Raw genomic sequence first — 21,786 nt, 5'->3', positions numbered from 1 at the left:
AAACAAGTCCCTGCTGTGCTCCTCTCTGAGAATAAAACCAGAATACTCAAGTACCACAAGCAGCAAGCTCATGGCTATTGAGTGAATGTATTAGAAGATTTATATAGATGATTTACTAATCCTTGGCAGCTTAGCCTCAATCCAGATAACTGGTTGGGCCACCAGGGAAGGGAGGCTCTAGGGAGGATGGTATCCTGCCAAGAGGGGAGGGAGGAGAGAGCCCACAGGTTGTATCTGTTACCACACCCCACCCCAATATCCTCAAGAATAAGTGCAGTACCTAGAAAAAGAGAACATATCACAATGACTGCAATAAATTAAGGTTCAAGGTGCTGAACTTCCTATTAGCAACAGTTTCATTGCAGGAAGTTTACTCATGGAAGGAAGATATCCAGTGCTGTGAATCCTGCCTGTTTGAGAACCAGGTTAGTGATAAGGAAGGGTCTCAGTTTCTCCTTCTTATGACCTGCCCTAGAGGTGCAGACCAGGATCTGAACAGGAAAGTGGCTTTATTTACCTCAGTCTTGGCTCAGAGGAACAAAGATCCTTTGGGGAAGAAGAGGTAAAGTTGGTTGCTAGGAGGAAGTAGGTCAGGAGAAGGTAGAAGGTACCTTTAAAGGGTAGGAAATGACTGTAATCAGCCCTTAACGTATTTCCTAGACCTTTGGGGTGTGTATCTGGAGTCCCTTGGGTGATTGTCTAGGAAGGTCATTGCCCCACTAGTAAAATCTATCATGACATGATACCATAAGGATGAGTAGCACCCTTGGTGTTCAAATCAGCACTCCAGAGGAGCTCCCTCTTCCTGCATCTTCAACTTTTGCCTCTAGGAACCAACCCCAAAGACATGCTTTGCCGGGGCCAGTTTCCTTAGTTTTTCTGGGAAAGAAAGGAAAGGGAGAAGAGAGAAAGCATTCAAGATTCCTGGGGAGTCTAGGTCAGCAGGTAGCAGGGGAGGAGCTGTGCAGAAGAGAGGGGCAGCAGTGGGCAAAAGGGCAAAGCTTTGGCTTTACCTGGGCCCTGCGTGTCTGAGAAGGGTTCTTCCAGCGCCTAAGGCTTGATAGGCTAGGTCAGACATTAAGGCTACTAGGAAAGGGGAGGAGGAACACCTGTTCTCATCCTAATCCAAGGAAGATCAGTAGCTCAAAGCCTGAGTTCTCAGTCAGACCTAGGTGTGGCTGCGAGGAGGCTTCAAACAGCCCTAGGAGAGCACAGAGGAATTGGGGAAACAGGCCGGAAAGTGGCAAACTTCGGAGACATTGCAGTCTCTCCTTCTCAGGATCCCTAGGTCTGGAGCGGGTTCCCCTTTACCTAGGTTCCACAGTTACTGGGGTCTCTAAAAGAAGCCAAGAACCGGTGGGAAAAGGAGGGGGCAGAGGAAACGCTTAGGGTTTTCTCCCGGGTTTGTGCGCAGCGCCCCCCCGCGGCCGCTCTGCGCGGCTGCAGAAGTACTTGGTGACCCGCCGGCGGCACTGCTCGCAGCGGACTGCGCAGCACCAGTGGAACTTGCAGTTGCAGCTGGACACGGTCTCGGCCCGGCGCTCCTCCACCGCCAGCCCGCAGTCCCCGCAGAGCCGGCGGCAGCTGCGGCGTTCCCAGCGACCCAGGGCCCGCCCGCGCCTCAGGCACTCTCGGCCTTCGGTGCCCAGCAGTCCTAGCGTTTTGTTCTCCAGGCAGTAGTCCGGGGAGTCCTCCAGGTGCACCAGCTCCCGGGTGGAGATGGAGCGAAAGGTGTCGGCGATGGCGCCGCGGCCGGCAGCGCTGTTGCCAGCACCCTGCAGCAGGTCTACCTTGAGTGCTGCGTGGTACTTCTCCTTCAGGTGCGCGCCCACCTCGCGGAACTCGGGCAGCTGCAGCCAACAGGTCTGCGTGGTGCAGCTGCCAGACACGCCGTGGCACTTGCACGTACGTTTCATGGTGCCCTTCACCGCCTGGGGAGAGAGCTAAGAGTGAGAGACCCGAGATTAAGCGCGTGGCGAGTTTAACTGCCCCTGCGGGAGTTGCGAGGAGTCTAGTTAGTCTACTGGGCCAGCCCACTTGGTACCTTATTTTGCCAGTCTTTTAAATGAACTGAAGAGTTGTCCACACCTGGAGCTCGCAGTGGATGGAGCCAGCAGCTGCCTATTCCCGAGGGCTGCGGGACTCACCTTGCGGCCAGCCTCGTTGTTGTGCAGGTTCATGGCTGCCCGTGCATCCTGTCCTGTTTCCAGGGCATCGACAAACTGCTTGGAAATCGCCTCTCCGAAGCCCACATTGTCGCTGCAGCCTCCCCACAGCCAGCCTTGGCCCCCTGGAAAAGTGCGGGGGGAGGACAGGTCATTGAGCAAGCGGGCGCAGAGCCTCCTGGGCTGCTGTTTCTAACTGGGTTCGGGGTGGGGGGGTCCAGGATAGGAGAGGATTAAGGTTGGGCGAGTACCCTGTATCCAGATCAGTTGCCGTCTATATTTGTTTTTGCCACCTTTACACGCCCACTTCCAGGTTTAGCCAATCCCCTGCTCAGGGTTCAATGACGTAAGTAGTTGCGGAGTGGATTCTTTGCAAGGCGCCAGGACACTCCTCTGCCAACAGTGCCTCTTCCCATGGGCAGAGGGTGCACGTGCCCTGCTGGTGATTGAGGTCCAGAAGGGACAAAATGGTGCCAAAAAGATGAGGAAAGCTCAAGCATTGGGTGGGAAAGAGGGGTACAATTGAAATATGGAACAATGATGTTGGAAATTGGTCAGGAGGGCACAGGATTGGAGACGGCACTGGAGGTAAAGAGTGGAAAGTAGACGGGGATAGGCAACACGGAAGGAAGTTCCCCTTGTGTTTGAGAGAAGCAACAGAGGAATCCCCAGAGTGTTGCTTCTTTATTATTATGTTTAAATTAAGGAAACTACTCAATGAGACAAGAAGGTCCTAAGCTACATTTAGCCTGGCTTGTCATTGTAGCGCTTGGGATCAAACTCGTTCACCCATCTTCCGCATGATTTTCTTCATATTTAGAAAAATACAGCTCTTCTTCACCCTCACTAGGTTTTTCATTCTTTATGTGAATTGAGCTGGCCTATGGTACCCATCCCCACATTACTACTCACCCAGTTGCCCATTGCGGGAGTCATCACAGCCACAGTTATCAAAATCTCCAAGGCTGCAGTTTCTAGTCAGGGTGTACATGACTCCAGCAGAACTGATGGCATGCACAAATGCTGTCTCCCGATTAGCTAGCAGGAACCAAAAATCCAGAGTTAGAGGGAGGGGTTGCAGCTTAAAGAAATACCAGACATGCTACCTTTCTTTAATAACCATCATTATATCCTCTTTCCCTAGCTCCATCCTATTTCCCTATCTTTATTATTATTTTTTAACTTTTATTTTTTGCAGAGAGAGGGTCTCACTATGTTGCCCAGGCTTGTCTGGAACTCTGGGCTCAGTCTTCCTACCGTGTCCTCCCGAAGAGCTTGGGATTACAAACTTGAGCCACTGTGCCTGGCCTTCCCATCTTTATAGTGTATCTTACCCTCTTCCATGGTCTGCTCCATCCCTGGCATTAGCCCTACTCTTCTCACCTACTGTCATTTCAGGTCACACATTTTATGACCAGGTGACGAGGGTACTGTTGACACACATGATTGTAAATGATTTAGGTTGGAAAGAGCCTGAGGAAGAAATGGGGAGGGAGATGAATCTGAAGGCTAGGTTGTAAAGAACCCATCCCCACTTCCTCCTGGAACACTGGGGCCTAAGAGTCATGTGCAGTTAGTCTTGAACCTCTGATTGGCAGCTCTTTCATTGACTGGCATGGCCACTCTTTATCTTATCTTCTCCCTGGGAATCTGTCACTCTCCACTTGCCCAGTCTCCAAGTCACTCTCCACTTGCCCAGTACCTCTCTGCTAAGGAAGGGGCTAAGGAGTATGAGGAATTGTAACCTCTGCCTACTTCCTGATATTACTTACATTGTGAGGAGACCTTTAGCCAACTGGGAGGCCAAGGATGGTATGGGATTGGGAGTAAGGCAATATCCATTTGTTGAGCAATGAGAGTGTTGAGAAAGAAAGAAAAAACTCTATAGGTGGGAAAAAGGAAGTAGAAAAGGAAAAGAGAAGATCCTGGAGAGGGATATGACCTAAGAGAAGAGAGCAGGTGAGGAATAAGTGTGTCGAGGAGACAAGGGACTATCCCTGGGGCTCTAACCTGTGACCAGGGGTTCCAGGGAGCTGTGGCTGAGGCTTTTCTTACCACTGCGAAGCCCACCATGGCTGGACAGCTGCAGAGCTCTCTCAGGGCAGTTCCAGCGGTCCCAGGCAAACTGATACTTGCATTCTTCAATACCACTCTGGGCACCAGCTGCCACACTGCTGGAGTAAATCAGGTAAGCCTGTAGGGACATAGGGGTAAAAACTCAGACTGAACTTAGGAGGAATTTACCCTAAACTGACCAAACACCTCCCTTCCTGCTCACTCTCCCATCCCTCCAAAATAATGATGGAGTAAGCACTTTAAATATGCTGTCTCATTTGACATCACAGATAACCTGTGAAATAGGCACTATTTTATAGATTAGGAAACCGAGGCTCAGGGAATGAGCTAAAGTGATTTTCCCAAAGTCGCAGAGCTAGCAAATGGCAGAACTAGAAATGAAACCAGTTTTATCAGACTCTAGTCCCTGTCATCCTTTATTCACCTTTATTCGTTAAACTATCCTACCTCTCCAAAATGAGTCCAAATCACACAATTCATGAAATTTAAGCAGTTCTCATCACATGACCATCTTAGAAAATAACATTTTGGAACTGAAAATGCCCATGAATGTAAAGATCATGTAGTACAATTCCAGCATTTTAAACATGGGAAACTGCATCCCACCATGGGGCACTGAGAAGGATGTGTGACTTTGCAGCCTGACACCTATAAAGGGCTGTTGACTTTTATGGCTCTGGAAATTCTAGCCATAAATTCAGAATTAGTGCTCCTGAGTTCTTATCTTGGCTCTGACAATAGCTTGCTATGTGGTTTTAGATGTGTCCCTAACACCCTCTGGGTCTCAGTCTTTCTATCTGTAATATATACAGCATAACAAAAGATGTGGATATAATGAAAAATCTGCATTTATCATCTTTAGTCAACAGGCTAAGATTAGTGAAATCCATATCAATTAAAGGAATTTGTTCTTACCTTTGGACCAGTCATCAGGAAATTGTTCACTGACCTATAAGAGAAAAAACAAAAACAGAATATAATGCAGAGACACCAACTTGTTTCTGCTTCCAAGAGTGGTAAGAATTACTTCAGCACATGTAATTAATAGGAAGAAAGGGCAACTAGTTTTACCCAGGAAACACTGTGCATAACAAACCTACTAAAGATAATTTACAGCCAGGTGGGGTGGCTCATGCCTGTATTCCCAGCACTTTGGGAGGCTGAAGCAGGCGGATCACTTGAGGTTGGGAGTTCGAGACCAGCCTGACCAAACATGGCAAAACCCCGTCTCTGCTAAAAATACAAAAATTAGCGGGGCACGGTGGTGGACACCTGTAGTCCCAGCTACTCAGGAGGCTGAGGCATGAGAATCACTTGAACCTGGGAGGTGGAGGTTGCAGTGAGCCGAGATCATGCCACTGCACTCCAGCCTGGGCAACAGAGCGAAATTCCATTTAAACACACACACACACACAGTAGAAAAGAACATTAATAAAATTAGTATAATTTCCTTGCATTGTTAAAGCCAGGTAAAATTTCTAGTACCATAAACTTGATAGTAATGGTTGCTGATTATTCTGCCATGAAGTGGGGAGACAGCTAGCATTAACTCCTGACTATATTCCTTATGCTCTACTCTCAGTATTTTACATGTTGATCTTGTTAAATCCTTACTGTCTCAGGCATTATTATCTCTATTTTGCAAATAGGAAATCTGAGACTCCAGAAAAGTTAAACATGTGTTCAGGCTCACCCAGCTAATAAGTGAGTGAAGCAGGATTTGAATCCAAGTTCATCTGACTCTATGGGATGTTAGAAGGATACTTCTCTAATTAGGAAGAGGTAAACAGTGGAATCTCTCTCTAGGGATTGAGTTGTAATTAAACTCTAAAAATAAGTAATCTGACTTGGGAAAATGGCTTGGCTGCCCCTTTTAAAACTAAAAATGGGCTAAGTGCAGGGGCTCACGCCCATAATCCTACCACTTTGGGAGGCTGAGGTGGGTGGATCACCTGAATCCAGGAGTTCAAGACCAGCCTAGGCATCATGGTGAAATCCAGTCTCTACTTAAAAAAATAAAAAATAGCTAGGCATGGTGGTATGTGCTTATCATCCCAGCTACTCAGGTGGCTGAGGCACAAGAATCACTTGAACACTGGAGGCAGAGGCTGCAATGAGCTGAGATTGCACCGCTGCACTCCAGTCTGGGTGACAGTGAGATTCTGTCTCCAAAAAACAAAAAAACAAAAAAAAAACTAAAACTAAACTAAAAATGAACTTGCCATATGACTTAGCAATTGCACTCTTGGGCATTTATCCCAGAGAAATGAAGACTTATTTTCACTCAGAAAGTTGTACCTAGATGCTCATAGCCACTTTATTCATAATAGTCAAAAATTGGAAACTACCCAATGTCCTTCAAAGGGTGAATGGTTTAGAAAACTGTGCTACATTCATACCATGGAATATTAACAATAAAAGGGACTGGTCTGTTGATACATGCAACAACTTGGATGAACCTGAAGGAAGTTACGGATGATTAAAGTCAATCTCAGAAGGATACGTACTGCATGATTCTATTTACATAACAATAGTGAAATAATATACATTATATAATTATAGAGCTGGAGGACAGATTAGTGGTTGCCAAGGATTTGGGATGGGGGATGGATGTGGCTATAAAGAGTAACATGAGAAAGTCTTGGGGGGATGGCCAAATGTCTTGACTATGGTTATACAAGGCTACACATGCCAAAATTGCATAAAGCCACACACATGAGTACATGTACAAACAAGTGCGTGTAAAAATGGTGAAGTCTGAATAAGCTTCGTGGATACTGTACTAACATTGTAAGGTGTTCACACTGGGGGAGGTTGGGGCAAGCGTACATGGGACTTCCCTGTACATTTCTTCCCTGTACATGTCTTGCAAATCTATATCTAAAAATAAAAAGTTAAATATATATGTACATACACACATGATCTGTGGGGCTAGAGACTTGGAGAATGACTTCAGTATAGGCATTTGAAAATCAGAATCTATTATCTTTCTTTTTCCATTATAATGTGAGGAAGTAATATGGGAATTATTATGTATTGTTCCATGAAATCTGGTGTACCCCTGCAATTCTGAAGGTCAGTAAGATGCTGAACATCACCAGAAAGGGGACTGGAAATGAAATAGACCAAGAAAGTTTAGTCTCTTGTCAGGCCAAAAGAGCTTGACTGACTCTCTTCATACAACACACATATAACACCAAAATGTGAGTAGTTTTGAAAACCAGTATTAACAAACTAAGAGGCTGCCATATGAGAAGATGAAAAAGATTCTAAATGAGTTGTAATAGAATTTTAGAAAATCAAAATTACTATGAAGTCTAGCAAAACTAAGGCTTTTTTTTTTTTTTTTTTTTTTTTTTTTATTTTTTTTCTGACAGAGTCTCACTCATGTCGCCTAGCTGCAGTGCAGTGGCTGTGATCTCGGCTCCAACTGCAAGCTCTGCCTCCCGGGTTCACGCCATTCTCCTGCCTCAGACCTCCCAAGTAGCTGGGACTATAGGGCCACCCCCCACCAAGACGCCAGGCTAAATTTTTTTTTTTTTTTTTTTTTTTTTTTTTTTTTGTATTTTGGTAGAGACAGGGTTTTCACTGTGTTAGCCCAGGATGATCTTGATCTCCTGACCTCGTGATCCTTGGCCTCCCAAAGTGCTGGGATTACAGGCGTGAGCCACCACGCCTGGCCACTAAGGCCTACTTTTTAAAGCTTGGTAGGCAACCTTAAGTCAACTGAAAAGAAGCACTGGTTGGTCAGGTGTAGTAATACCAGCAAAACACAAAATATAATTCAGAATGACTTAAATGAATTCACAATTTCCAAAGCCGTTATAGGTTTGGAGATGAATTTCTGATCCTTAAAGACATGTCAGAGGAGTCAGTCAAGCCGCTTTGCCTTGGGGAAAGGGGCCTGAGCTTGTTCTGACTCAGAAAGGCACTTTTTATGTTAAGAATAATGTTCAAAGATTTGGACATTACCAAGCCTGACATAGCTAGTTCCCATTTTCCTTAAGATAGAAATTACCAGGAAAGAAAACAAAACAGCAAAGCAAATTGAGTGACAAAAAGCTTTGCCATAGCCAGGGTGAAGAGTCTTCCTGTGAAAGGAGTCTAAATCAGAACTACAGGGAGTGATAGACAGAAATTCTAGAGAATTATTTCCTGGAAGATTCTACAATATGCAAGGATTTGTATGATGTCCTGGTCTAGCCCAACTGATCAATGAATGAGACTTAATTGAGTACCTGTCATGGAACAACACTATAGGCCTTATTTGGACAACATTCCTTTAAAGTGATAGGTGTTTTTGTTTTGTTTTGCTTTGTTTTGTTTTTCTGAGACAGAGTCTCGCTCTATCTTGCCTAGGCTGGAGTACAGTGGTGCGATGTCAGCTCACTGCAGACTCCGCCTCCTGGGACTTGTGTTTTTTGTTTGTTTGTTTTTTGAGATGGAGTCTTGTTCTGTCTTGCCCAGACTGGAGTGCAGTGGCACGATCTCGGCTCACTGCAGCCTCCGCCTCCCAAGTTCAAGTGATTCTTCTGTCTCGGCCTCCCAAGTAGCTGGGATTACAGGCATGTGCCATCATGCCTGGCTAATTTTGTAATTTTATAGAGACGGGGTTTCACCATGTTGGCCAGGCTGGTCTCGAACTCCCAACCTCAGGTGATCTGCCCGCCTCGCATCCCAAAGTGCTGGGATTACAGGCGTGAGCCACTGCGCCGGGCCGACTTGTGTTGTTAACCTCTAAGTTATTTGCAGACATATTTGAACCTTATGGCTGGCTTATTCATATCCAAAATATCCTATATTAAGAAAAGACTTGGCTGGGCACAGTGGTTCATGCCTGTAATCCCAGCACTTTGGGAGGCCAAGGCAGGCAGATCTTGAGGTCAAGAGTTTGAGACCAGCCTGACCAACATGGTGAAACCCCATCTCTACTAAAAGTACAAAAATTAGCCGGGCGTAGTGACGCATGCCTGTAATCCCAGCTACTCAGGAGGCTGATGAAGGAGAATCACTTGAACCCGGGAGGTGGAGGTTACAGTGAGCCGAGATTGCACCACTGCACTCCAGCCTGGGCGACAGAGCGAGACTCCATCTCAAAAAAAAAAAAAAGAAAAGACTGTCCTGTAGTGAGTACCAAAGGAGGAGGATCTTGTTCTTAGTCAATGAAACAATGGCATGGTTTCCTTTTGGAAGTAAAATATAGATTTCAGAAAACATAGTGAGTGTGTGTTGTGAGAAGATGCAAAGAGAACCAGAAAGGAAGGAATTTAAGTGTTTGTATGGGTGCCACCTAGGGACAGTTATGTGATTGAAGGAAAGATGCTAACAAGCATTGAAGATGTAAATTTGTTTTAAGATATAAATTTTGTTTAACAAATGGAGGCTGCTATGTAGACAGAACATCGTAAAACCAGTATACTCCCAGATGAAGGTACAAGCTTCCCATTTCCCATGAGGTTGTACAGTTGCTGACACTATTACCCAGATTCAAGACCATTCAAAGGGTTCATGCCTTCCTGAACCCTCCCAACTCTTCTCAGACATTTGCTTGAACTCTAGGCTTGCGTATCCAACTGTATTCTTGGCATCTCTCCTTCAGTGTTAAATATGCATCTCAAACTTAGCATGTCCAAAACTGAACTCCTGATCCTCGCTGCCACCACCCAAGCCTACTCCTTCTGTAGTCTTCTCCATCTAAGTAAAGGACGGTTCCTCCTGGTTACTCAGACAAAAATCATAATGAGTCACTTTTCTTTTTTTTTTTCTTTTCTGTTTTTTTTTGAGACAGAATCTTGCCCTGTCGCACAGGCTAGAGTGCAGTGGTGCCATCTTGGCTCATTACAAACTCTGCCTCTCGGGTTCAAGCAATTCTTGTGCCTCAGCCTCCCAAGAAGCTGGGATTACAGGCATGCGCAACCATGTCCAGCTAATTTTTGTATTTTTAGTAGAGATGGGGTTTGGCCACGTTGGCCAGGCTGGTCTCGAACTCTTGACCTCAAGCAATCTGCCCACTTCAGCCTCCCAAAGTGCTGGGATTACAGGCATGAGCCACCGTGCCCAGCCAAGAGTCATCTTTGACTCCTTTCTTTCTCTCACATCCTGTTTCAGTCTGTTCTCAAATCCTGCTAGCTCCAGCTCAAAATATATCCAGCATCTAACCAGTTCTCAACACCTTCGCTGTTACCACCCTGGCTCAAGCTGTCATCTCTTCTCTGGATTACAGTAAAAGCCATCTGATTGACCTCCCTTCTTCTGCCTTTATTCTCCCAAATTCTGTTTTCAAAATGAGTGGTCTGTTTAAAGATTGATACCTTTAAAAGACAGATCAAATGTTGCCACCTTCTGCTCAAAATCCTCTAATAATTTCCTATCTCACACCAAGCAGAAGTCAAATTCTTACCATGGTGTATAAGCCCCTACACAATCTGGCCTCCATTTATGCCTCTGACCTGATCTCCTGCTTTCCCCTCACTACTCTTCGCCAGCTGTGCTGGTCTCCTTGTTGTTTCTCTCACCCACCAGGCACTCTCCAGCCTCGGGGTCATTGCGTGTTCTCTGTTCCTGGAATCCTGGAATGCTTTGTACTCAGATATCTACATAGTTTATTCCTTCACCTACATCAGCCCTTTAATCACATGTGTCCTCCCTGAGGCTTTCCTTCATCATCCTGTTTAAAATCGCAACTCCATCTCCCCCATCCCCTTTCTCTGCTTATGAACACTATATGCTTTACATATATATTTATTTACTGTTTGCCTCCTCCCACTAGGCTGTAAGCTTTATTAAGGCAAGTTTTTTTTGTTTGTTGATTGGTCTATTTTGTTCATCAAATATTACTAGTGCCTTGAACAATGTCTGGCAATAATAGGCATTTAATAATGTTTATTAAATGTATTAATGTTTGTTGAATGAACGAATGCAGGAACCCACATTTAGGGGTGGTAGTAGGAAGAAATATCGTCTGAGAAAACTCTAAAGGAGCTGCTATCTAGAGAGAGAGAGGGGGACTTCCTCATTTACGTGCATGGTTCTAACAATCATGATTAAGTGATGTCTCCCAAAGCCTTAATTTCAGCCCTGACTGCTTTCTTGAGATCCAGAGCTGCATTTCCACGTGAAAGTTAGATTTCTCTACTGGGAATATTTCAAATTGTGAAGATGGTTTATCTAAAAGTTAACTCATCTTTCCTACCAAACTAGCTACTTCTCCTGACTTTTATTATTATTATCATTATTAATGGAACCACCATTTTGCCAAGTCTCTACCAATTTGCTTTCATCACCCAATCGGTTACCAGGACTTATGTGTATTGTGCCTCTCATACTTTTTGCTTATCAGCTCCCTCTTTTCTACTCTTACTGTCACAGTCTTAGCTGTAATCTCCCACCTAGACCACCATAGAAGTTCTGACTTCTCTGCTTACATTGTTTACCCCCATTCCAATCCAGGTATACTCTTCAGCTAGACCAATCTTCTGAAAGACTGATTCTGATGTCATTCTTCTGCTCAAGAATCTTCCACAGTTCTCCAACTTTTGGTACTCAAGACCCTCCATAATCTGACTACATAACCTTTCCAGTCTCATTTCCCATTAAATATCCCTACTTGGGCCGGGCGCGGTGGCTCAAGCCTGTAATCCCAGCACTTTGGGAGGCCGAGATGGGCGGATCACGAGGTCAGGAGATCGAGACCATCCTGGCTAAGATGGTGAAACCCCATCTCTACTGAAAAATACAAAAAACTAGCCGGGCGAGGTGGCGGGCGCCTGTAGTCCCAGCTACTTGGGAGGCTGAGCAGGAGAATGGCATAAACCCCAGAGGCAGAGCTTGCAGTGAGCTGAGATCCGGCCACTGCACTCCAGCCTGGACGACAGAGCCAGACTCCGTCTCAAAAAAAAAAAAAAAATCCCTACTTGTCCAATCCTCTATTCAGGCTGAACCAGTTGCTATTCCTGGGCCTCCATGCATTCATGCCTCTGTACCTTTGTTCAGCTGTTCTGCTAAATCTCACCTATTCTTAGTATTTGCAGCCAATGGCTCTGGGACAACTGGATATACGCATACAAAATGATTAAGTTGGATTGTTATTGCACGACATGTATTTATTTAACATTGCAACTCCCCATACCCTTTAATTAACTCAAAATGTATCCTACACTTAAGTGTAACTGCAAAAACTGTAAAACTCTTAGAACAAAGGATGCATGTAAATTTTTGTGACCTGGGGTTTGGCAGTGGTGTTATAGCTATGATACCAAAAGCACAAGTGACAAAATAAAGCACAGATAAATTGAACTTCTTCAACATTAAAAACATTTGCACTTCTAAAAACACCATCAAGAAAGCAAAAAGACAGCTCACAGAATGGGAGAAAATATTGGCAACGCAGTGGCTAATGCCTGTAATACCAGCACTCTGGGAGGCTGAGGCAGGCAGATCACTTAAGGTCAGGAGTTTGAGACCAGCCTGGGTAACATGGTGAAACCCTGTCTCCACCAAAAAGTACAAAAATCAGCCAGGTGTGGTGGTGTACGCCTGTAGTCCCCCGCTATTCGGGAAGCTGGCAGGAGAATCGACTGAACCCGAGAGGCGGAGGTTGCAATGAGCCAAGAATGTGCCACTGCACTCCAGCCTGGGCAACAGAGCAAGACTCCACCCCAAAAAATCAATCAATCAATCAATCAATCAATAAAATTTTTTAAAAATCAGCAAGGGACTTGAATAGACATTTCTCCAGAGAAAATATACAAATAGCCAATATGCACATGAAAAGATGCACAATATCACTAGTCATCAGGGAAATATGAATTAAAAACATGACGAGGATTTGCACCCACAAATATAGCTAAAATAAAAAAGACAACTGTTGGTGAGGATGTGGAGAAATCATACATTGCTGGTGATATTGTAAAATGGTGCAGACACTTTGGAAAATAGTCTGCCAATAGTCTTGCTCTTATTCCCACTGGCTAATCCAGGACTCCTAATTCCTGAAAAATTCTTGGTAAATATTTCTGAGAGGCCTAAGCGATGTTTTGCACACACTCATGAATACACTCAGTGAACTATCACATCGTCTCTGCTAATTTTTTATCCTTTCATTGCACCAGCCTACTGCTTCTATGTCCACAAAAGAACCACATCTGCCAGGGCACAGGCCCTGCTTTATCTGGGTAGCACAACATCCCCTGGGCACATTTTCTAGGCACTGTTCTTGTTGCTCACACTGGGTTCTGTGTATAAAAGAGTAGGGAGAAACAAATACTAATTCTTCAAAAGGTTAAATATGAAGTTACCATATAAGCCAGCAATTCCACTCCTAGGTGTATACTCATAAGAATTGAAAACATATGTCCAACAAAACTTGTACATTTCTTTTCATAGCAGCATTATTCATAGAGGCCAAAAAAAAAAAAAAAAAAAAAAAGTATCAGACTGAAAGGGCGGGATAAACTGAGGGGGGGATAAATAGAATGTTTTGTTTTCTTTTCTTTTTTTTTTTTTAAGACGGAGTCTCACTCTGTTGCCAAGGCTAGAGTGCAGTGGCGTGATCTTGGCTCACTGCAACCTCTGCCTCCCAGGTTCAAGCAATTCTGCCTCAGCCTCCCAAGTAGCTAGGATTACAGGCGTCCACCACCATGCCTGGCTAATTTTTGTATTTTTAGTAGAGATGGGGTTTCACCATGTTGGCCAGGCTGGTCTCGAATGCCTGACCTCAGGGAATCCACCTGCCTCAGCCTCCCAAAGTGCTCAGACTACAGGCGTGAGCCACCACGCCCAGCCCTTTATTTTCTTTTGTCTTTTTTTTTTAAAACATAAACAGGGTCTTTCTCTGTCACCCAAGCTGAAGTGCAGTGATGCCATCGTAGCTCACTGCAGCCTTGAACTCCTAGGCTCAAGTGATCCTCCTGCTTCAGCCTCCTGAGTAACTGGGACTACAGATACACATCACTGTGCTAGGCTAATTGTTTAATTTTTTTGAGAGACAGGATCTCACTTTATTGTCCAGGCTGGTCTCAAACCCCTGGCTTCAAGCACTCCTCCTGCCTCAGCCTCCCAAAGTGCAAGATTACAGGCATGAGCCACCATGCCCAACCCATAATAGCATATGTTTTGATCATAGAAAGGAATGAAGTACTGGATACATGCTACAACATGGATGAACCTTGAAAATATTCTGAGTGAAAGAAGCCAGACACAAAAGGCCATAAATGGTATGATTCTATCTGTATCAAATATCCAGCGTAGTTAATCTCATGGAGGAAACTGACTAGATTCACAGTTTCCAGGGACTGAGGGGAGGAGGAATGGGGAGTGAATGCTAATGAATAAAGCGTTTCTTTTTGGAGTGATTAAAATGTTCTAAAATGGATTGTGGTGAAGGTTGCACAAATCCATGAATTGGCTAAAAAAAAATCATTGATTTCTTAAAGGGTGCCTTTTATAGTATGTAGATTATATCTCAATAAAGCTATTGTTTAAAAATATCACTTATTCTTGAATAAGTACCAGTGCAAAAGCTACAACCAGCACGCCTTGAAGCCTCACAGCAACTTTTCTCTGTTTCATATGAAGGTTTCCCTTTCCTCCTTTATACTTGACTGTAAGTATGGGCTGCCTTAATTATCTCTGTATACCCTCCAGTTCCTAATCTACTACTTTGAACATAGTAAGTGCCTATAAAAGTGAATTGAATACAAGAATTTTGAAATAAAAAAGATAGATCATCAGATGCAGCAGATAATGTAAGGAGAAAAAGAACTGCAAAAAGATTTTGAGAAATATAAGAAGTCTGTGGCAAGCCAGTGCTCCCACTAATTTTTTAATGTAGTGAGCAGATGACTGTGCTACATGAGCAGATGATCATACTACAAGAGTAATAGAGAGTGAACACTGAGCATATGTACACAGAGGTTAGTGCTATAATCAAACCTTTAGCAAAGTTAATCTGACACACTTAGTGCTGTGTATAATTGTTGCTGTGCTTCATAGTAATTAGGCATAAGTGGTAAGCGATTTACATAAATCACGGTGGTTAGTTGTGCTTTTACACTGCCAAGTCAAAATTTTACAATTGTTTCTTCTCCTTGTGTTAGCGGTCCAGTATACATGTGTGTATACGATACAATATAAAGTTTAATCATACCATGTAATAATGACTAGCATTTATCAAGTATGTGAGGAACTCTTCTAAGTGTTTTACCTGTATCATCTTTTTAAATTTTCACAGCAACTCCATGGGGTGGGTACTCTACTTTTCATTGTCTATTCCGTGCACACCAAGTGCTTTTATTTATTTATTTGTTTATTTATTTTGAGAGAGGGTCTTGCTTTGTTGTCCAGACTCAAGAAATCTTCCCACCTCAGCCTCCCAAGTGCTGGGACCACAGGCACATTCCTCCATGCTGGCTAATTTTTGTATTTGTGGCAGAGATGGGGTTTCATCATGTTGGCCAAGCTGGTCTTGAACTCCTGACCTCAAGGGATCCACCCACGTTGGCCTCCCAAAGTGCTGGGACGACAGGGGTGAGCCACCACGCCCGGCATATTTTATTTTGTATTTTCATAGAGACAGGGTCTCGTTGTGTTGCCAGGACTGACCATGTACTTTTAAGTGTTTTACATATTTTAAGTTCATACAATGATCACAATTATATGAGGTAGAAACTATTGTATCTTTCATTTTACAGGAACAGAGACTGAAACATAGAGTGGCCACCCAGCCTCATACAGCTAGGTAAGTGGTGAAGCCAGGACTGGAGCCTAGGCAGTCCTACTCTAGAGCATGCACTCTACCTGCTGTGCTTTTTTGCAGCCCATATTTCCCTTGCTCTTATTCCCACTGGCTAATCCAGGACTCCTAATTCCTGAAAAATTCTTGGTAAATATTTCTGAGAGGCCTAAGCGATGTTTTGCACACACTCATGAATACACTCAGTGAACTATCACATCGTCTCTGCTAATTTTTTATCCTTTCATTGCACCAGCCTACTGCTTCTATGTCCACAAAAGAACCACATCTGCCAGGGCACAGGCCCTGCTTTATCTGGGTAGCACAACATCCCCTGGGCACATTTTCTAGGCACTGTTCTTGTTGCTCACACTGGGTTCTGTGTATAAAAGAGTAGGGAGAAACAAATACTAAAGGACACTGTAGGCAGAGGTGGGGAGGGGATACAGCGTATGGCTTCATGACAGGGATATGTCTTGAGAAATGTGTTGTTAGGTGATTTTGTCACTGTGCAGACATCATAGAATGTACTCACACACACCTAGATGGATAGCCTACTACACACCCATGCTTTATGGTAGAGCCTATTGCTCTTAGGCTACAAACCTATACAGCATGTTATTGTACTGACTACTGCGGGCAATTATAACGTGATGGTAATTATTTGCGTATCTAAACAAAACATAGTCCGGGCGTGGTGGCTCACGCCTGTAATCCCAGCACTTTGGGAGACTGAGGCGGGCCGATCACCTGAGGTTGGGAGTTCGAGACCATCCTGGCTAACACAGTGAAACCCCATCTCTACCAAAAATACAAAAATTAGCTGGGCATGGTGGTTTGTACTTGTAGTCCCAGCTACTTGGGAGGCTGAGGCAGGAGAATTGCTTGAACTTGGGAGGCAGAAGTTGCAGTCAGCTGAGATCGCACCACTGCACTCCAGCCTAGGTGACAGAGTAAGACTCTGTCTCAAAAAATAAAATAAAATAAAAAATAAAAAACAAATGTTCTGAATATGAATCAGCAGAATTTGATGTTTTCCTCTTACCACCCAGGACTTTCATCTTAGTGCCCCGTGATCTTGTTTTGTTCTGCCTCTCATCACTTTCCCCACAAATTCTTACATAATATTTCTGACTTCTCCCCAACATTTAATCCCATCTCTTAATGTCCATAAAATATCTCTGAGTCATCAGCTGGGCATGGTGGCTCACGCCTGTAATCTCAGCATTTTAGGGCACCAAAGTGGGCCAATTGCTTGAGCTCAGGAGTTTGAAACCAGCCTGGGCAACATAGTGAGACTCTGTCTCTACAAAAAATAAAAATAAAAATCATAATAAAGATGGAGAAATGGGATGGAGCTCAGAAAAGAGGATATAACGATGATATTTTTAAAAGGCAGTGAGACCCTGTCTCTACAAAAAATACAAAATTTAGACGGGTATGGTAGCACACACCTACAGTCGCAGCTACTTGGGAGGCTGAAGTGAGAGGATCACTTGAGCTAGGGAGGTCGAGGCTGCAGTGAGCCAGGATTGTGCACTCCAGCCTGGCCGACAGAGTGAGATCCTGTCTTTAAAAAAGTGTCTCTGAGTCATGAGGCTCAATTTGGTCTACTTTAGGAGAGAGACGTCTGATTACCGAAATTGGAGTGCTGGCCCAGGGGAAAGGAGAAGTGGTAGTGAATGAATGTGAATTGTAGATCTTCTCTATCTGAAGATTTAGCACAGAAGGCATATAGGGCAAAGGATTAAAGGCTAAGGGGAGGGTATGGAGTAGGGAAGCTGCCTGGGGCTATAGCTGGCAGGTGCTCCAGTGATGCAGCTTTCTCTTAGAATGAGTTCTGACAGCAGCTTTTCACTCCATAGAACTCTCAAGATGCCTTGGGCTGTGGAGAGCCCAAAGATAGCTCTTCTGAGTGAGTTTCCTTGTGACTGTCTCTGTTCCACAGCATCCACATGTCTGACCTGTAGAACACACGGGCACGAGCAGACACAAAGGTATGTTCACACATGTGCCCCCACACACAGTTACATAGAAAGTAGGTCTTACTAATAACTGTGAAATAATATCCCATTGGTCCCCAAATTTTCTTCACTACTCTTATCTGATAATACCTGAGGGTATTTGAAATCGGAACTATTCACTGTACAATTTGAGAGAGTTAAGTTTAAAATGCAAGTATTTTTCAAGGGTGAAAAGCATGACTAATTCTTACCCATTCCAAAGTATTGAAATCAGGCTTTCCTATTTAACTAGGGGAAGGGATTAGGAGGGAGAAGTTACAAGGTATCTGAAGTCTTAAAGGGAAGAGAAGTATTCAGACTTTCAAAATCAGATTTCCTCCTACTTAAAAATACGTCAAGAGGGAACAAAGCTGGTATCAGTGGAGGGATCTATTTAAGTATGGCAATAGAACACAAGCCAGATTGCAGAGAGTGAAGAGTTATGACAAGAAAGCAGCTAGTGCTGACTCGTTGGAGGAGGACGGCATTGAAAGAAAGAAGAGAAAGGAGAAATGATTGCAGTGGAGATTGGGGCCAAAGGAAGGTATTTTTCAAGATAAGTATAGAAAGAAAAATTCAGGAATGCATAGCTTTTGGTCATATTCCCATAATTATTTCACCAAATTAAAGTCCATTTCTTTCTTCAAAGGGAGTTCAGCCCTGTAAAGCATTCTAAAAATGTTCTTTATAAATGTGAATTTTTTATATAATAATGCAGTGCCCTAAAATATGAAAAGAGAAAACCAGTCTTGTAAGCCAATTGACAAAAAAATATTTTTTTAAAGTTAAACAGGTGTGACAGTCTTAGCAGTAGTCCTTACATTAAAATGTATATTAAAATCCCACATTATTGCAAATCCAGCCCTTGCCAAATGATTGTTGGCAAAGGCCATGTCATAGCCCACAGGACAACTCTATACCATGTATCTTTGCAAAAGAAGCTCAGATGGATTCCTTCACAAGTGAAGCACAAATGTTCAGGGGATCATCTTTTTCTCTGCAACTGATATGTCATTTGCATTCCAGTTTATTTTATAGAGTGATAGGCTATCTTCCCTGTCCTCATTTCCTTCCTTCTTTATGTATTGTAGTAAGCGCTGCTGAGAGACGCTAAGCTACAGAAAAGCACTTCAGCACTTAGCATCTAAATGAGGACTGTGGCAGGGATAAGCTATACTCAGGCTCCTTTCCTTGGTCTCTAAGTGAGAGCTGCTAAGGAACAGCTCAAGCCACCATTCCCAGAAAGCCTGGGATCACGGGAACTTTTTCCGCAGTCATTATGGAGGCGGATAATTCCGTTTTGTTTTCTGATCTTGTTGCCTTGGTCCCTGCAGTATAGACTTTAGAAAACATTTGTGTTCTCAGTTGCATCGATGGAAACAATATCAGTTTATATCAGTATCAAGAAGGTAGGTGTACATGGTAACTCTAAGAATTATCCTGTAAAACAACCAGGTGAACAGTTTAAGGTTGGAAAATTGACAGGCTTTGGCACTTTAGTGCCACTTTTACTGCTTAATGGAATTAAATCCAAATAGATGGTAAAATGTTCTCTCCTCAATCTGATCTAACCATCAAGTTCTACTGCCTTTGCTAATCAACCACAGCTCCAATAGAAATAAACTCAAACATGTATTTGAATGACTTATTCCCTTTTGCCAATTTGTGTTCTTGATCTTCTCCCAAGGGCAATGGGAGAAATGTACAATGTTCCCCAAACTTCATTCTAATTACTGGCCTGGGTCTCTCAGACAGAGGACACATAATCCTTTTGCTATCCCTCTTTTTCCTATTTTGAACCATGGATGGTACTTGGAAGATTTAGACTAAGAGAATATGCAGTTAAAAATGCTACAGAAAGTATAGGCAAAACGTGATCGGTCAGAGATTGATAATGGTTGAAGCTGAGTTATTGGGGTTTGTTATACATGCTGTTCTCAACCTTTGTAAAAACATATTTTTCCCTTAATGTGAAAATGTTAAAACAAACCCAATTATTCTGAAAAGCAATAATCGGCCGGGTGCGGTGGCTCAAGCCTGTAATCCCAGTACTTTGGGAGGCCGAGGCGGGCGGATCATGAGGTCAGGAGATCGAGACCATCCTGGCTAACCCGGTGAAACCCCGTCTCTACTAAAAAAATACAAAAAACTAGCCGGGCGAGGTGGCGGGCGCCTGTAGTCCCAGCTACTCAGGAGGCTGAGGCAGGAGAATGGCGTGAACCCGGGAGGCGGAGCTTGCAGTGAGCTGAGATCCGGCCACTGCACTCCAGCCCGGGCGACAGAGCAAGACTCTGTCTCAAAGAAAAAAAAAAAAAAAAAGAAAAGCAATAATCTATGGAATCTGGGCTGCACCAGATGCCTTGGATTAAGGTGAGGAAATACCAGACAGGATAATGTGGACAATCTATTGATTCACTGCTTAGCGTCCTGGATATTGGTAAGGAATGGAACCTTCGAAGTGTGGTACGATAAACCTAGAGAACCTGACTACAGAAAAAGGACTGAGATTTAGAGCAGCAAAAGGCAATTGCCATTTTGAATGAAGGGGGAAATTCCTCCTAATGTAGGATGGTGTCAGTTTGGCCTGGAGAGTGTAAGAATTTCATCTATGGAGCTGCATAGAAAGACTGACCTATTGGCCCCCTTATAGGGACTTATTGGGACTACTAGAATATAGCCCCATAATGTGCTGGTACCATAGGATGCTGAAGTTGCGAAAACAACCTATTTTTAAAAAGCGAGTTTGGACTGGTCAGATGATGGTGAATTTAAATGATCCCCTTATGATCTGATTTTCTCTTGGCGTGGAGAAAACTCTAACCTAAGAAGCATACAGAGAAATGAAATGATCAATAACAGGGGCTTACAATAAAGATTGAGAAAAACAAACCATAAAAGTTTGGCTTATAATGAGACTGAAGCGTCTGTCCACAGCGGATGGTAGTTTGCGTTGAGAGGTCCTGGGAGTGCAGGTATATTTCAAGTGGGAGGCAGTGGGGAATGGTATTTATGTGACCCAAGCTCAGGATTTCCCCCAGCTGTTAACCCAGGCTGATCTTTTACTGAGTAAAAAAAAAAAAATCCACTTTCTGAAAATAAAGATTTATCCTAAGAAAATTATATTGACCTTGTTCTCTAAAGCATATGAATTCTCCCCCACTTTTCTAATGAAAATAGACAAGCATCATTGGAGCCCAGAAAAAAAGGAATTTTATTAATAGTCCCAAGAGATAATAGTATCACCCAACATAGAGCAGCATTAAACCAATTTTCCCAGCTGGGAAAAAGGAAAAAAAAAAAGGAATATATTTCCATGGAAGGAAGGGGTTTGGATTAAAACTCCTTTTCTTCTGGTCCTTTTTTAATGCCCCATTTGTCACTATGTAGTAGCACACAAAGGAGATCCTTCTTTGTGTCATATTGTCATCCACCAAAAACTAAAACTAAAACGAAGATGCATCTTAGAGCATCCTTCTTGTCACTCACACAAACTGGTCTCATAACAAGAGCTGTAATGAAGTGTCCTTTCCCAGGATCCTCACAGCCTTTGTTGTTATTAATGATTATAATAATAATAGTGATTGTCTTTCATGACAAGAGAAATAGAGATTCTGGAAGGAAACACATGGGGCTCAAATTGTGGAGGCCTTCAATGAAAAACCTGGGAATTAAACCTCTGTGGTTATGTCTCAGAGCCCTCAGGCCTTCCTATAGTGCAGCTGCTGATCTAGCCCACCTCAGAGCTGCTCCACAAATCCCAGCTTTTTTTGTTAATGGATCAGGCACTTTTTTTTTTTTTTTTTTTTTTTTT

At 43.5% G+C, this 21,786-nt stretch overlaps 1 protein-coding gene across 2 annotated transcripts in view; it reads right to left on the bottom strand.

Annotated features, from left to right (window-relative positions):
* Positions 1 to 365: 365 nt before the first annotated feature.
* The window catches only part of WNT8B (Wnt family member 8B), a 24,752-nt gene continuing 3,331 nt past the window's right edge, over positions 366 to 21,786 (bottom strand). Inside the window, exons 2-6 of one of the 2 annotated variants that reach the window (XM_017881175.1) lie at positions 5,157 to 5,190; positions 4,221 to 4,359; positions 3,078 to 3,203; positions 2,148 to 2,290; positions 366 to 1,931 (exon numbers count right to left, since the gene is read on the bottom strand). In XM_017881175.1, the coding sequence (XP_017736664.1) occupies positions 1,386 to 1,931; positions 2,148 to 2,290; positions 3,078 to 3,203; positions 4,221 to 4,359; positions 5,157 to 5,190 (988 nt within the window). In that variant the 3' untranslated portion in view covers positions 366 to 1,385. Of the gene's footprint in view, positions 1,944 to 2,147; positions 2,291 to 3,077; positions 3,204 to 4,220; positions 4,360 to 5,156; positions 5,191 to 21,786 lie in introns of both variants that reach the window. The other variant, XM_017881169.1, reaches the window with a different exon arrangement.

This window comes from Rhinopithecus bieti, unplaced genomic scaffold (genome assembly GCF_001698545.2).
Source record: "Rhinopithecus bieti isolate Rb0 unplaced genomic scaffold, ASM169854v2 scaffold_425, whole genome shotgun sequence".
In the NCBI taxonomy this organism is placed as follows: Eukaryota; Metazoa; Chordata; class Mammalia; order Primates; family Cercopithecidae; genus Rhinopithecus; species Rhinopithecus bieti.
This window is presented reverse-complemented; position numbering and strand designations above follow the sequence as displayed.